The 16,433-nt window shown below is 38.7% G+C and overlaps 1 protein-coding gene across 2 annotated transcripts in view; it reads left to right on the top strand.

Moving 5' to 3' along the window:
- The window catches only part of myo15aa (myosin XVAa), a 34,534-nt gene extending 18,729 nt beyond the window's left edge, over positions 1–15,805 (top strand). Inside the window, exons 30-63 of one of the 2 annotated variants that reach the window (XM_088333673.1) lie at positions 402–593; positions 669–784; positions 1,006–1,100; positions 1,614–1,749; positions 3,092–3,156; positions 3,855–3,980; positions 4,090–4,135; positions 5,459–5,603; positions 5,679–5,772; positions 5,835–5,943; positions 6,054–6,169; positions 6,257–6,316; positions 6,821–6,896; positions 6,977–7,092; positions 7,225–7,343; positions 7,597–7,738; positions 9,048–9,159; positions 9,247–9,321; positions 9,390–9,592; positions 9,722–9,843; positions 9,923–9,986; positions 10,098–10,170; positions 10,233–10,306; positions 10,377–10,459; positions 10,532–10,662; positions 10,724–10,818; positions 10,915–10,992; positions 11,108–11,204; positions 11,261–11,421; positions 11,934–12,067; positions 12,380–12,513; positions 12,582–12,715; positions 15,360–15,500; positions 15,588–15,805. In XM_088333673.1, coding sequence (XP_088189799.1) covers positions 402–593; positions 669–784; positions 1,006–1,100; positions 1,614–1,749; positions 3,092–3,156; positions 3,855–3,980; positions 4,090–4,135; positions 5,459–5,603; positions 5,679–5,772; positions 5,835–5,943; positions 6,054–6,169; positions 6,257–6,316; positions 6,821–6,896; positions 6,977–7,092; positions 7,225–7,343; positions 7,597–7,738; positions 9,048–9,159; positions 9,247–9,321; positions 9,390–9,592; positions 9,722–9,843; positions 9,923–9,986; positions 10,098–10,170; positions 10,233–10,306; positions 10,377–10,459; positions 10,532–10,662; positions 10,724–10,818; positions 10,915–10,992; positions 11,108–11,204; positions 11,261–11,421; positions 11,934–12,067; positions 12,380–12,513; positions 12,582–12,715; positions 15,360–15,500; positions 15,588–15,689 — 3,766 coding nt within the window. In that variant the 3' untranslated portion in view covers positions 15,690–15,805. The remainder of the gene's footprint in view (positions 1–401; positions 594–668; positions 785–1,005; positions 1,101–1,613; positions 1,750–3,091; positions 3,157–3,854; positions 3,981–4,089; positions 4,136–5,458; positions 5,604–5,678; positions 5,773–5,834; positions 5,944–6,053; positions 6,170–6,256; positions 6,317–6,820; positions 6,897–6,976; positions 7,093–7,224; positions 7,344–7,596; positions 7,739–9,047; positions 9,160–9,246; positions 9,322–9,389; positions 9,593–9,721; positions 9,844–9,922; positions 9,987–10,097; positions 10,171–10,232; positions 10,307–10,376; positions 10,460–10,531; positions 10,663–10,723; positions 10,819–10,914; positions 10,993–11,107; positions 11,205–11,260; positions 11,422–11,933; positions 12,068–12,379; positions 12,514–12,581; positions 12,716–15,359; positions 15,501–15,587) is intronic. The other variant, XM_088333684.1, reaches the window with a different exon arrangement.
- Positions 15,806–16,433: the final 628 nt, after the last annotated feature.

Genomic DNA, 16,433 nt, shown 5'->3' with positions numbered 1-16,433 from the left:
AGGAAAACAGATGGCCTTTAATAACAAAATCATCAAAGTAACAAACAACAATCAAAAACAACAATTCAACTGTCAGAACAAAAACAAAAACTCCAGAAAGCAGGATGGACTGGAAAAAGGCGATGTTGGAAAGCAAAGGTGGAAAATGAAAATCAATCGACCCTGGGTGCTGTCCAAAATGTCCTTTTGAAGGGTCAGGCTAATTAAGAAGTGTGGGGTGATTATATAATCAACCGATTAGGCGCCCCCCGGTGGACAGAGGCGTGCAGTACCCTAACAGAATCACGTACCCGAATATTGGAGTAGAGAAACTTAAATACAATCATGCAGGACATGGGGCCCTCGAGGACGAGATTGCACAGGTCTGATCTAAAGAATTTGCACTTTGGCTCGTTTTGCAGGGGCGTGTCAGACTGGTGGAGAGGGAGTTCGGTGTTGATGAAGGAGCATGGCCAGTGGGTAGAGCTTGCCGGTCATGACTATGTGATGGACCTGATTGCAGACCTGGAACTTCCAAATGATTTTCCCAAGCAAAAGAGTTACTTTATCATCAGTAGTGACAACCCCACGAAAGCCAGAGCCAATACCAGCCTGTCAGTATAGGAATACGATCTAACTAATTATTGCCATTCGCCCCCTGTAGGCATACATCTTCTATTTTCTTTTAGAACGTTATTCGGAAGCGGGTTTGATTCAGACGATGAACCTCCACCTTCCCTTCCTCTGAGCGGAGGTTGCAGACCAGCTTACAGCGTGTCGGAATCTGACGGTTACCACAGCCACGGTGCAAACACACACTCAGCTATCTCTCACTAAATAAATCCATTTTAATTTGGTTTGATACTAGCCTCGATCTATTTGCTGGATTTAAAATGATTTTTATATGTCAAGTCTGATCATGGCCACTTAGAGAAGGTCATTAGTTAGGTATATTTATACACAATGACACAATGAAGTGTCTGTTAAAATGGATTGAAGTTATGGGCCTTTTTGCTTGATGTGCAGTGGAGTCAGATGCATTCAGTGACGGCCAGACTCAGAGGGGAATGGACCGCTACCTAGACAGCCTGTTCGATCCTGTCCTGTCTGACAACAACGCGGTAAGCGCATTAAAATTAATAAACATAGACAATGATATACAATTTTCAAGATTTATTTTTTTTTAAAACAAAAGATCCGAAATATTATTGCCAACCTGTGGGAAGATCAATTAAAGAAGCTGACAGACAATTTGGAATTATTTTATAAGTACTCACACGGACAAAAAATAAATAACATCACATGATTCTTATATTTTTCTAGGCCTGCAGAGAAGGCCTTGCAGGCCCTGACAGCCTACCGCTGGCGTTAGAAAATATCTTTGGACTCTTACCTAAAATTCCGGCTAGCGGTAGCACCACCTGACAGTATTAGTATTGAAAAAATGTCAACATATTCATTAGTGTATACTGTATCCTTTAGTATTTTTTATTTAAAGTGCAGTCCAATCTATAGCATCTGCTCATTTACACTAAACAGGGTCTGAATTTGTTTTCCTCTATCCTCCTTCTATTTCATGACATGGTCTTCTCTGTCCAGGTTAGTGTCTCTTTTAATTCTGACAATTTTGTCAGGAAATGGAAAAGGCCGCTGCATTAGCAGCAAGATTGAAAGGAGGCGGCGGTATCGGCATCTCAGATGAAGGAAAAGAAGATGAAAAGCCTAATCTTGTCCCAAACAGGTCTTACCCACCTGGAATACACCCTGGAGGTAAACATTTGATTTTTTTTTTCACTTTGTTGAAACTACATTTTTATGTTTACCTTGTTTTAATGCTGTGAGTTAAACTTGAACAAAATTGTCCACAACGAAGATTTTACAAGCACTCCTGCCTTCATGTGACATGCATTGACTTTCCAGTTGTATCAATTATTCATCTTTGTGGTTGAAATGTTTTGCCAGTTCAATAATTGTTCATTTCAGTTGTATAGAAATCACATACACTGCTAATTTTCACCATTCAAGATTTTCAAGAATTCAAGTAAACCTGCACAGTAAATTCCCCTTCATCCCGTAAACTCAGATTTGTATCTAATCTTTTAACCCCAACGAAGCGATAACCAAGACATGATCTAGTTGGAAGCGCAAATATATTTCCAAACCATTCAAGCTAGATTGTTTTTCTGATATCCAGTTGAGCCTATAAACGTTACAACTCTACGCTTCATTAGGTTTAGCCACTGTAATGGGCACTGTTCCTCCTCATGGTTAATGCATTGACTACTATTCAATGTAAGCACACATTGCCCACCTGATCTCCCTGACTCTAATTCCACCTCAAAGCTGACCATTTATTTTGTTGCTGCCAATCTTTCACTAGTTGTTTGTGTTTGTTTTTATTTAAGCAGTATTTCCCCCATCTGAATCATTTCATAAGGTCTTCCCCTAATCACCTCCTAGTCATTTTCTACTCTTATTCTGCATATTGTTGGCTAAAACAAAAAGTATTTATATTTAATTTAAAATGGAAGGTTTTTTCAATGCTCACATGTTGCTTGCTGCTCCTCAAGCTGTGCCAGTGCTCCCAATAGCAGGAGGGATGATGCCACCTATCCCTACCATGCCAGTCCCCTCTCATCTCTATCACCGTGAACAACAGAAACAAGAAGAGCAGCAGCCACAACCATACCACCAATACAACCGACCACGACAGCTGACTTCATCCACTTCCACACATACCTTCCCCACTCCCTCTCACGCCCCAACAAAACCCTCTTCCGTGCACCCCTCTCTGTTTCCTACTTCTGTGAGTGCTACCGATGTAGCATCACCTGATTGCACCGGTTTCCAAGGTTTGGTGTTGCCCCCACTTCAACCAGTGCCTGTAATTCCAGGCTTGCCTGCTTTGACAGCAGGTGCGTCAGCTACAAAAATGGAGTGTTTATGTAATGTGTGGCCCGAGGGCATGATAAAGTAAGTTGTGTCGAACTGTATTATAAATTGTGTGGTTCAAGGGCTTTCTTTGGCTTTAACGGTGTGTTCCTCTGTTTGCTGTGCTCAGTCTATTGCCATTGTACCGGAACGTGAAGTACTTTATGTGCTTGTCCTGCAGGAATGGATCAGGCAGTACTTACTCAACAGCAGCAAGCAATTATCAACCAGCAAGCAATTATTCTGGTAGGGATACTTTCTGCTATATCATGGTTTACGGATCCCATAAGCAACAAGGTCGTAGGGGCACCACTTCCTGTGTTGTGTCTAATTGGACACAACACAGGAAGTAAATAGAGGGGTGGCTCAGATCCCTCCATAGGCTTTTGTTGGGGTTGGGTAATCTCCCCCACATGAAATATATTTTAATGGTTTACATGGTTACCAGTAGCAGGAGAAGCCTTCTGATTTGACTCTGATACAGCACTTTAATCATCTGGTCGCTGTTAATATCAAATGGAGTTTGACACAATCAATTGTGGTTTTTTTTCTTTACCTAGCTCAAATATGTTTTTGCATTCCTCTAGTTGAGGAGTACTTTCATACTTTAATGCAACTTCCAATTTCCATTCCTCTAGTAGCTAGCTGGTGTAGCATAGCTTATCTAAAATCTTCATCAAACAATCACTAGTGATTTAGCAGCTGCCCCATTAATCACATTTATATTCATAACCATCTCACATACCTACACACCTTCGTTTGCTATTTAAAATTTGTTGGATTCAATTAAACAACAACTTACATTTATTTTTAACCTATAAGAGGATTGTACCTCATTTTTAGATAACTCCAAAAGGGCATGTTTTTTTTCGAGAGAAGACAGAGGCAAGAGCACCTCTTACTGTATATTTTGTGCTCGACACTTTTCTGTGTGTGTTCTACAGGCCCAGCAGATGACCATGCAGGCTCTTGCAATTCAGCAGCAAATGATGTCCTCATTACCTGCCTCTCAGTCGCCACCACTACATTATTACACACCAACACCGCAAAACTCTCGCACACCAAGCCCAGTAAGCAGACACATAGCTGATTTGTATTTTGCTATTCTGTACGCATGCATTACAGACACAATGTATACAAAATCATACCATCCATTGGTGTACTTTTCAATCAATGCAGACTAGAGAAGAATCACCAACTCGGTCCAACTTCCAAAGCAAAATGAGTAAGTATGCAACATATTTTGAACATTTTTCCCATATTAGAACAAAATAATATTGGCTCTGTGCAACCTACATCTATTTCACACAATTCCCTGTAACACACTCTTTTCAAAACTCGGTGACTGTCTCTCAAACAGAGAGATACACAGTGTTACAACTGTACCCAGTACCAAGTATGGTTGTAACACTGGTAGTGGACGGTTTTAACAGTGGGATTTATTATGATCTTGAGATAGTGCAATATTTGAAGAACTTTTACTTGATAGAAATATATGACAAAAAGAGTATGGTATATAACAATTTGTTTGTGTATATTGTATATATATACATACATATATATATATATATATATATATATATATATATATATATATATATATATATATATATATATATATATATATATATATACACATATATATATATATATATATATATATATATATATATACACATATATATATATATATATATATATATATATATATATACACATATATATATATATATATATATATATATATATATATATACACATATATATATATATATATATATATATATATATATATATATATATATATATATACACATATATATATATATATACACATATATATATACACATATATATATATATATACATAATATATATATATATATATATATATATATATATATATATATAGTGGGACCTCGCTACTTTGCGGTTCCACATTCGCGGGTTCAGAGCTTCGCGGGTCTAACAAATAATGATAATAAAAAAAACAAAATATTTAATTTTTTTATTTTTTTTTCAAGCATTTTTGAAGGGGCGTCACTACTTCGTGGTTCCACGGTCACGGGTTCAGAGCTTTGCAGGTCTAAAAAAAATAATAATAAAATACAATAATTATCATTATTATTATTATTTATTTATTTTTTTAAGCATTTTTGAAGGGGCGTCGCTACTTCATGGATTTTCACTTTTCACGGGTGGTTTTGGTCTTCATTAACCGTGATAACCGAGGGATTACTGTATATACTTTACCACATAAAAACTAATATTGCCTACTCCTGTTTTGGACTTGCAGCTCTCTTGTTTACTCGTTATTCATGATCTGCACTTTTCTTTGGTCTTTGCCGTTTTAATTTCTTCACTAGCGTGAAGCACATTGTAAAGCGCATTGGGGGGTCTTCAGTGACCTGAAAAGCGCCATACAAATCCAGACCATTTACCATTTAAAGTGCAATACTAGTATAATGCAGCCATCTATATTGCGATAATGTGGAAACATGCACTGTACATAGTACATTTCGTTAATATTCAAACCGGTCATTACTAGGCCCAACACGGAGCCCCCCTCCAGACGATGTGGTCCGTGCAAGTGTGAGTAATACTGAGCGCATGGAGCCCAGCCATGATATCAAAGACATCATCAAACAGCACCAGCCGGTCAGCATCACTCCCACTGAATCTTGCATTAAACGGTACGCTACACACATTTTGTGAGCACAGTTTCATCGGTCAAATGATCCCATTCAAGTCTAGTTTTATGTGTTCAGGAAAGAAGATGGAAAGATATTTATGAAGAAACCAGACCCTCACGATGAAGCCCTGGAGATCCTTAAAGAACAAATGGCCAATCCACCTCAACCAGTACATTAAACACACACCAATAAAACAAACAAATAGTAGATTCACTCTGTTTTCCTCCTGAGACTCAGAAGAAGCCTCCGTCTTTTCATCACAAAGAGGGGAGCAGAAATACCAAAACAAGTAAGCTTACTGACCCAACCCACTCCAGGTCAATCTGTGTGCCCCCTACAGGTGGGTTTTCAACATGACATTTGAATTCCGTGTCGGTAAAGAATAAGGCAAAATGTACTTACACGCTAAGTGTGATTATAAACGTTTGTAACTGGTTTGTGTGTGTCCAGTTTGCAGAGAATTGCCAGTTGAAAATGAAGTTATCCAAACTAAACTCCACAGCAGGATCGGCGATGACTATTACACCTACACTAATGTTCCCTGGAAACTTTATCTAAGAAAAGAGGTGCATTTCCACCATCCATCTATAACTAAAAATATTTTATTAAGTCATTTTGACATTTTATTTTCCACCTCCTTCAATCTCTTTTAGGTGTTTTATCCCAAAGAGAACCTCAATGATCCGTTGATGTTGGACCTGATCTTCAGACAGGTCAATTTAGGAATTGAAAGGAGTAGTACTAACAGTGTGACTGACAATATTTTTTCTCAATAAATAATCTTTATTTCAAATAATTTAGAAACTTTTTTATATAACTACTGTCTATGTTATTTAAAATTTCTCAAAATAAAACGATTAATACCCTCTACCCCAACAATTTCTACATTATTTAATAATTCAAACAGTTTCCACTGAAACCTCTCAGATTATTCTTACCACATACTTTAAAATCAGACCATAACACCGATGTTAATATGTTTACAGCCACCCTGCCTTTGGTTTTTCAAAGGTTTACCGGTGCAACTTGAAACTTTCCATCTAAATTTCAAAGTAAAGGAAAAGGAGATTATTTATTTAGCTCTTCATATTTTTAGCAATCCATTTACATTTCTAGTTTTTTTGGAGGGTATTTTGGGCTTTTGAAAAAAATCAAAGCAAGGAACTAACTTATGATATTAAGATATTGAATTTATTCTGTTTCCGATTTCTCTGCAGGTAGTCCATGATACATTCTCTGAGGCCTGCATACGAATCACTCAAGAAGAGAGACAAATGATGAAGACTTTGTTTGGTACGTGAACCCACAAAGCAGGTGGAAGTTTGTTATAGACGGACAACTTCGATTGATCTTGTAATTGAATGTGTCTCCAGTGGAAAATCAAGTGGATCAAGTTGCAGGAACTCACCCAGAGAATGTTAAGAAAAAGGTGGTTGCCATGGCGAGAGACTCGTGCGAGATTTACTTCTCTCGCCTTTTCCCAGCTTCTGTGAGCTCTTTGCATTTTTTACTGAAGTCAAACCATTCTGTTCAAAGATACTATTGCTGTATATTTTACTTTGGGCATTGTTTGTGTTTTTAGCACTCATTTATCTATTTGTTTCTGCGCCTTGTGTTGCAGGGCAGTGTTGGGACGGGAGTGCAGGTGTTGTCTGTGTCACATAAAGGCATTAAGCTTCTTAAGTTAGTGAGGAGTGGCACCACTGCTCCGGACTACTTCAGAGTGCTGAGGCCTTACAGGTAAAACTTGAATAAATTGAATAATCAGTAGAAGACAATGTCATGAAAAGTACACATTTCTAGAGCACACATTATAAAAAAATGGAACTTACTCATACTTAAAATAGTTAAAAACATGCTAGTCCCATATTGCATTCTTTGCATTGTTTATTCCCTGCGGTGGGCAGCTTTTTATGAAAGTCTTGGTATGTCCAAGAATTTAAAATAAGAATGTCTATAAATGTGACCCAAAATGTTACAACTTCCTTTGTAGCTACTCGGACATCCTGTTCGTGTCTGTTCCATCCAAGAATATGTTGGAGTTCAATCTGGTCAACGAGAAGCTGATCCTGTTTTCCGCCAGACCCCAGCAGGTCAAAAGCATGATTGACTACTTCCTCACAGAGATTAAGAAGGTCAGGGTGTCTTTCCTTTTCTTTCATTTGACACACACATACTGTAATTTCTTGAAAACCCATGATTATTATTTTAAATTTTTATCAACATTATATTCTATTTTATTTGGCACTAAAATACCGCTTAGATCACTGTGTTGTGAAACTTTGTATTTTGAAACTACCTTTGGTACAAGCATTTGGTATTGAATCCAAACCAGGGGTCACCAACCTTTTTCAAGGTCACAGCTCCTTTTTTTCACTAATTAGTGCAAAGGGCACCCAGTTTGATATGGATTTCTAAAATAATAACTTATCATGTTATTAATATGTTGTTTCTATGTTACTACCAGGTTACTATTTGGAAGTATGGTTAATTAGTCATTCAACCACTAAAATTATAATTTTACTAGAAAATCACAATGACTCAGCACTAGTGGGCTATTTTGATGACTGTTTCCATGGGCATCCAAGCTCTCCTAAGGTGGCACCCTGGTGCCTGCGGGCACCGCATCAAAGAATCCTGGTTTAGACCATGTATGTCAAAGCCGAGGCCGGTGGGCCTCTTCTGGCCCCAATGGAGGTTTTCTTCAACCCTTGATGTGAACTCTATTCATAATGGTGTCAAACACCAGTAATCATTTTGTTTTCCTTTTCATTGTACGTTATTTCTCCTTGCACTTTATTTTATCGTAGTTAGTGAATGATAGAAAATTGTTTTTTCTTTTAATTGATTTTTGTCCACTTTTGCCAAAATATAGGCTACTGATGGTGCCTGCTTCGTTCATTTAATGCTCATGTAATGATGATTAGTAAGTTAAGTAAATGTCTTTTGTGCCTGTTAAAAAGTAAAGATTATTGACAGAGCCATAAGAAAGTATTGCTTCATTTATGATTTATATTGGAATGTATTTGTTAGGTGCTCAGTAAGTTCCATTATATTTACTTTTTTAAAATTTGTCAACATTCGATCAGTCTTCCCCTCAGCTTGTTGCTTAAGTTTCTATTCGGGCCTTTATTTAGTTTGACTATGACACATCTGTTCTAGTCCCAAGTATTGGTGGTCAAAAGCCAATACGATTTAAAACTCAACCAAAAAGGCTGTGTAAAGAAATAGAGGTTATTATAACAGAAACAAGGTAACATATTAGTTAAATAACAATACAATTACAAACCTTTTAGGGTGATTGAAGTCATTATTGAACTTCCTTAGATGGCACAAGGAATGCAGCACAGGACATATGTTGTTAGACAATGTTCACAACAGAACAATACAGTAAAATAACAAAGCAATCAATTCAGGACTTGTCAACAAACTTTACTCGACCAGGATTCAGAGTACGTGGTGGCAACTAGGAACTGCATTAATGAGGACAGGACACTGCTAAGCTTCCACAAAGGCGACATCATCAGACTACAACACATGGACGGCCTGGAAGCAGGTGAGGCACACTCGTTTACAGCCTTTCTGTGAACTGCGTGCAGTTCGCTCAGTCCAAGCTTTGAGTTGTGTGTGGGGGTGTGTTTAGGCAAAAGATATGGCTGCGTTGTGAAGAAAAAGGTGATGCTGCTGGAGGAACTCAAAAGAGACACGCCTGACTTTGGTAGGTTGGCAAGATTTTCACAATAAGCATATTAAATACCGATTTTGTGTTTTGATTTATGTGCACAGGTTGGCGGTTTGGGGCAGTTTACGGGATGTTGGGTGTATTTCTTAGTGAAAATGTTCGACCTGTGGCGGCTCCAGACTTCCTGCTCCTGCCAACAGAGAGGGCCGAGCCCCGTCACAGGCAAGGCTGTGTCGCTGCCTCTGCTGCTGTTGCAGTGGCGTTGGGCTCAGCGGTTGTGGCCCAGGAGCTTGACCGCTCAACTGAAGTAAGATTGTGTTTCATTTTAGCACTGCACAATCTAACCTGATTGTTCTTATCCTCATAAAAAAGTGCTTTTGATTTGGATGTTCGGTTTATGGAACACAAAAGTACGCAGTGTTATTAATGCTATCAGATAGTGAAGGACACACATTTGGAGAGCCTCAGTCAGGAGCTGGATGATGTGTCTCAGTATGGAAACCAGTACCACATGACTGAGTTTGCCAAGAGGTACTTCAGGGAGGCACAACGGAACAGGTAACAAAATATATAATCAAGCTTTTTAAGTCAAACTCACACTTATATTTGGTTGAACATTTTATTTATTTTTTCCAAGTGGTCCAAAAGCCAAAAAAGGGAGAGAGTGCAGAGAGCCTGCTGATATGATCAAGTTCTCCAAGGTTATTTTATTTAGAATACATGATTCCATTCAAACCTGTAATTTGATTAAATGGCCATTCAATGTACAAATTGAAAGGCATTTCCTCTTACCTATCTGCTACTCTTTCCAGTCTCCACTCCAGGAGTCTTTGATTGACTTCTCAGACAGTGGGATGAACAAAGTGGCTGCTGATATTTTCACTGGTGAGAGAAGACATACATTTGCACGTTTGATCAACTTAGAATGCAATGTTGTTTACTGACAGCTGTTATGAAGTTCATGGGAGACCTGCCCCTGAGAGGTCAGACTGAGCTGGACCTTGTCACAATTATACTGAAGGTACAGTGGTTGATGCAGATAAGTTCATGTTAAAATGTCTAGTTTTTTCATGGGTGCGTGGTTGATTTAGTTGAGTTCAGATCATGGCCTGATGAAAGATGAAGCCTATTGCCAGGTGATGAAGCAAGTCACTGCCAACAACAGCTCCAAACCGTAAGGCTCAGATCACGTGCACACGCCGAAGATTTGGGGAGCCTGCTTTATCATGTCTGTTTTATTTTACAGAGACAGTTGCCAGAGGGGTTGGAGGCTGTTTTATATCTTGACTGCTTTCCATCGTTGTTCAAATGTTATGAAGCCATTTATATTCAGCTTTTTACACAATGCCACCGTGAACATTGGACTACAGTACCAAGGTACAACACTAGAACTCCTTTCATTCATCCATCTGTCCATCCATCCTTTGTTTGTCAATAGGTATTGCCATGGCATGTGAGCAAAATCTGAGGAAAACCTTTCAGTACGGCGGGCGCATGCAATATCCCAACAGCATGGAACTAAAAGCGATAATGGTTAGTTACCAGAATCGCCATCCTTCCTTCACAAAACAGTTATTTAGTGTGTATTTGTTTTGAAAACAATTCAAGTGATGGGTGGTGTATGTGCAGGCAGGGCGCAGCTCCAAAAGACAGCTGTTCTTGTTGCCAGGTGGGACTGAAAGGCACTTGAAAATCAAGACGTGTTCCGTAAGAAAATACTTAAATATATTGTCTGTGAATTGACTTACCTATCTAAGACTCAGTGAGTGCAGTAGGCCTACTCGTGAATGCATCTTATTTTGAAAATGATTATTTATGTCAGGTCGCTTTGGATGCCATTGAAGAGCTTTGTTGTGTAATGGACCTACATAGAGTGGAGGCTTTGGATGAATATGCCATCTTTTTGGTCACACACAGAGGTAATATTGATATCTGTCATTTCATGTAAATGAATGCTTAAGTTTTTTTGTACTAGGTCAGAATGTTCGTCCACTGATCAAGAGGGAATACATATTGGATGTTGCTACAGAAGCAGAACCAATGGATACCAACTACAGTCTTTGGTTTCGAAGAGTTATATGGAGCCTTGCATTGAAACTTGACAATGAAATATATGTTACTATGCTTTATAACCAGGTAAATAAAGTTAACTCGCTGTTGAATATATATGTTATGAGGCTACTTCCGTTATGAAAGGATTTATATGTAACATGCAATATATATATATATATATATATATATATACATCGGGCAGCACGGCGGCGCAGTGGTTAGCGCTTGTGCGGCACAGTTCATGTCATGGGAACCTGTCGTGGGTTCAAATCCAGCTCCAGACATCCTGTGCGGAGTTTGTATGTTCTCCCCGTGCTTGCGTGGGTTTCCTCCGGGCACTCCGGTTTCCTCCCACATTCCAAAAACATGCATTTCAGGTGAATTGGCCGGTCCAAATTGTCCCTAGGTGTGAATGAGCGAATGAGTTGTCTGTCCCTGTGTGCCCTGCGATTGGCTGGTAACCAGTTCAGGGTGTCCCCTGCCCACTGCCGGGAGATGGCTGGGATGGGCTCCAGCCCCCCCGCGACCCTAATGAGGATAAGCGGTACGGCTGATGAGATGAGATATATACATCAATTTTAATGTGTCTGTCTCAGGTGTTGCCAGATTACTTGAAGGCTTTGCTAAGTGTGGTCCCTCTGAGTAAGGCAAGTGAACAACATCTCCAACAGCTTGCCAGACTGGCTGTTTTACAGCATCGTGCCAAAGACGCCGTCTCTCCGCTCACAATGTAAATATACATTTACATCTTATGTTAGATATCTGTTCTTTCAGTATTTCAAAATGCAGAACTTTGAAATTGACTTCCTGTAAATCACAGCCAAATTATTTAATGTTTGAATGAATATGATGCCTGTCAATTCTGCACAAAATTATCTTGTAGGTTTTATATCAAAAAATTGGATCAACATCGCTAAGGTTGTGAGAATTCTCTATGGTCATTATTTCAATACACAACATTCCATTAGCCTGCTCACTATATTAACCGCGTTCCCCAAATGCTTATATGATAAAGCACATGTGTGTGCATCTGTTTGTTCAGACATGAGTTGCAGGAGTGTGTCCCCCCGCAGTTCTACAGCAAACAGACTCCACAGCAGTGGCTGGCTATGGCAACTCACCATATGCAACAGGTCCACCCTCTAAACCCACATCAGGCCCGAGCACAATTCCTCGGTAAAATAGTGCGTCACAGTTGCTTCGGAGTGAATTTGTAGTCATTCAGTTTACGTGCAATTCCACAGGTTTGGTCAGCCCCTTCCCCATGTTTGGCTCTTCTTTCTTCTACATTCAAAGTTCCAGTTCGGCCTCCATCAAGGCGCCATGCATCCTGGCTGTGAATCTGAATGGGCTGCATTTTCTTAACAAAGACACTCACGTATAAAACAATTGTTAACGCTTACTTTTTTTTTCATTTACTCATACTTACATACTGTAATTCTTTAAATTTGTTTCTTGAAAAGCAAATCCTGATAGATTTGCGTCGATGTCCTCAAAAAATTTCATAGTTTGGCCAACAACATTTGTTGTTGCACCAAGATTAAGAATGTGCTACAATCCAGTATATTTCAAACATAGCATTTGGCTTCCACATTTTCATGATCAACAAGACAAAGAGTAGAAAAAAGGAAAAACATACTAGCAGTTGCAATACACAATATTTCGAAAATGAATTAAAATAATAACCCTGGATTGAACAAATTTATTGACACTAATAACCCACTTTTTTTTGGTTTGAACAAATTTATTGACACTAATAACAGAAGCTTAAGTTTTTAGGTTGATCTGTGATTTTAATAAGCTCTCCTCACTCGTTGTGATGATGTTTGAATATAAATGACATCACGGATTGATGGCTTTGTTGATGTCATGATGCTTTAGTGACAGTTGAAATAACTTATGCTTGGAAGAAGATTTACTGGGGGGCTGAAGTAAAATTCCGAATCATGTAGATACAAACCCGTGTTACTCCATTGATAACCCCCCAAGGCGTATCACTAAAGATCAGGATGCCATAAGAACCCGACTTTTGTCACGTCACGCGTGGGAGAGCGAAGATGTAAATAGAGAAATCAACGTCCAAGTTGCTGTCCTTGAGTAATTACGAGGCAAGAGAGTACAAGACATGAACTTAACTCAGCTTTGGAAGCAGCTCATTCCTCTTCGAGAGAAGCTGAAGGCTTCTGAAGAAAAAGAGCAGCTTAGTGAAGACAATTTACATGCAAGTTGGAAGATCATCAATGACCTCAGATATCAGCTTCATGAAAATTTGATGAAGGAAAAAGAAAGCATCGAAACTGCAGAGAAGACAATTGAGGACCTCCAGGCTAAGAAGTCCGAGCTCGAGTTTCAGGCGAACAAGATGAAAGGACAGTTGCTGATCTATGCCTTCAACCTGCTATCTGGACAGCAGCAGGACATGGACACGTCAAAGATGGAAGAGAGGCTTCAAGCTTTACAAACATGCATGGACATCTTTGGCAGTATGGGGGAGCGACCCACAAACAGGAATCCACTTGGTCTTCCTGGGACTCCAGAAGGTGAAAGAGCCTCTGAAAAGGTTCTGTTGTCATCAGCTGCAGTCAGCAGGGGTCCTGGTGAACACAAAGAGGACTTTCCAAATGAAGTCACAAAGAGGAACCATTGGAAGGTGGACTGGTTCATGCAATGTTTTCCTTTTTTGCCGCGCGCTTTGAGGGACGGTTAATCAAGTCAAGAAAACTGACAATCTTCAAAGCTGCTTGAATTGTGGACATAAATCAATACCCAGGTTTAAGGAATTTCAGATACTTTTCAGTAGTATTGGAACAAGACCACCAGATAACCTACATTATAAATTAGAGGCAATGAGTAGATAAGGGAAATATGGATAAACGAATGGATAGACCTTTGATAGCACCTTTTGACTTATTGACATCTCATCTCATCTCATCTCATCAGCTGTACCGCTTATCCTCAGTAGGGTTGCGGGGTGCTGGAGCCCATCCCAGCAATCATCGGGCAGTGGGACTTATTGACATATCTAACGTAATTCTTCTTTTCCCATACCAATCACAGACAGATAGGAAATGTGTGCAATTATTTTTAGTGTTTTACCTGAGGATACACAACATTTGCATCCAATAGAGATTGTGGCAACCTCACTAACCAGTTGCTGCCAGCAAGACTGAAGTGTTTCCAGGCAGAACTAATCTGCTCCTGTTTTTAATATTTTGGTGGAGTTTATGTGAATTTTGTCAACATTTACCCAATCTTCATTTGTAGTAAGCCTAAAACTTTTCATTCTCATCACGGATGTGACCGAACTTTTGACTTCTTGATTTTACTTTACAATAATGTTTTCCTTAGGGTTTTCCCCCCAAAAAATCAACTCCTTAACTGAAATTGTGATTATATTATAGATATTGTAAAAAGTATCTGTTCCCTTGTCTTTTTTACAGGCATAAAACATTAGCACGATCAGTGCCTTCACATACATGAACTATGAATACATCATTTTAGAATTAGCCTTTTATTTATATAACAGTATGTAAATGGGTATTGCCCCTTTTTGTGGTTGGTTGGCCTAGTGTACTTTAGCATCACTTAGTAGTAACATGATAAGCTTTAACTACATTTCATAAATTTATTTTGAATGGGTAGCTCTTTGCAGTGATCTGTAACAATGAATGAGCTCTTAGCTTCAAAAATCCCTACTGCAATATGCATCAAGAGTCACTAGGATTTTTGAGCCACTATACTTCTTATGTAGCTACCGATCCACTTAAATATTTTCTACTTTGGCTGAAATTAATTGTGGGCAAACCATTGGTGAGTTGACCCACGAGTTATGTTGTTTGCCATAACGCAATTCCTCGAGTGTATTACAGTGAACCTTTGACCTGCTTATCCCCATTTGTTATTAAATCCCTGATGGTCCTTTTGGTTGATAAATGATATATCCCTATTAATAAAAGCTCATCTTTCTACATTACAATTGTCACATTTATGTTACATTGCTGTGCCTGTATCTATATGATTAGGAGGCCATGGTGTGTTTCCCTTTAAAAGAAGTCCAGTCAACTCGTACCCAAAGACCAACGTCAGGATCAAGCTACCCGTATGTTGAGATCATGGTTGGAGACCTGCTCAACCAGCGTATCATACAGATTCAGTTGGAGCAGGTATGTGTTTTAATTGAACAATGCTGTGATTGGTAATTGGTTTTTGAGCAGTTGTTACAAGATGTGTGTGTGTTATGGGTTTTCCAGGGTCTGGAGCTGTGTCGAGTGGTTGCCATGCACATGGAGAACATTCTGTCTGCCAGAGAAAAGAGACTTACTTTGCCACCAAGCGAAATAACATTGTTATAGCATACATTTGGGTCTTAAAAGCTTGAGAGGATCTCATCTTTGTGCTTTTTGATTGTGTCCCCACAATAAAACTGGGACGTTAGCAACTATGCCATTCAATAAATTGTTTTGTACCACTGTTTCACTTATTTAATATATCAAAATTTGAATTAGACTTGTGTTTATTTTCATTAATAACAACAAAGTGAACATTGTTTACAACAAGTTTAGGCATAGGATAAACAAATGATAACATACTTAAAAGAGAAAATGAAATTAAAATTAAAATACATAGGCACTATTTACAAGATAGTGCTTGTAGATTGGTCTCAGTTAAGGGATGTCAAACTCAGTTTAGCACTTAGGCGGGATCAAGACTTTCTGTTCTAAGGCGGGCTTTAACAGTAAAAGAATTTTAGCTTAAAAATAGTAAGCTTACTGCAATTTTTCAGTATTTTGTTTTATCATTCAGCCCACATTAGTAGCTACCCTACATATTACAATCAGGGATGACAAGGAATACTTTCAAAGCATAACACACCTTTCACAACGGGAAAAATTGATTTTCATGTTTAGTATTAAGTGCGTTAACTGAGTTAATGAAGTTTTACACCTGCATCAACTCGCCGTGCTATACAAACTCAAGTGGGAGTTATGAAAAAAAATGTAAGTTTTGCCTCAATCGTTGTACTTGTTTGAAATGATCAAAAAAAGAAATACAAAACTAAAGTTTTAGCTGTGCATGGGCAATAAGATTAGACTGCA

This window comes from Urocampus carinirostris, chromosome 1, assembly GCF_059441175.1.
Source record: "Urocampus carinirostris isolate Australia breed hairy pipefish chromosome 1, RoL_Ucar_1.0, whole genome shotgun sequence".
NCBI classification, from domain to species: Eukaryota; Metazoa; Chordata; class Actinopteri; order Syngnathiformes; family Syngnathidae; genus Urocampus; species Urocampus carinirostris.
Note: the sequence above shows the minus strand (reverse complement) of the source record. Positions and strands in the feature narration are given on the sequence as shown.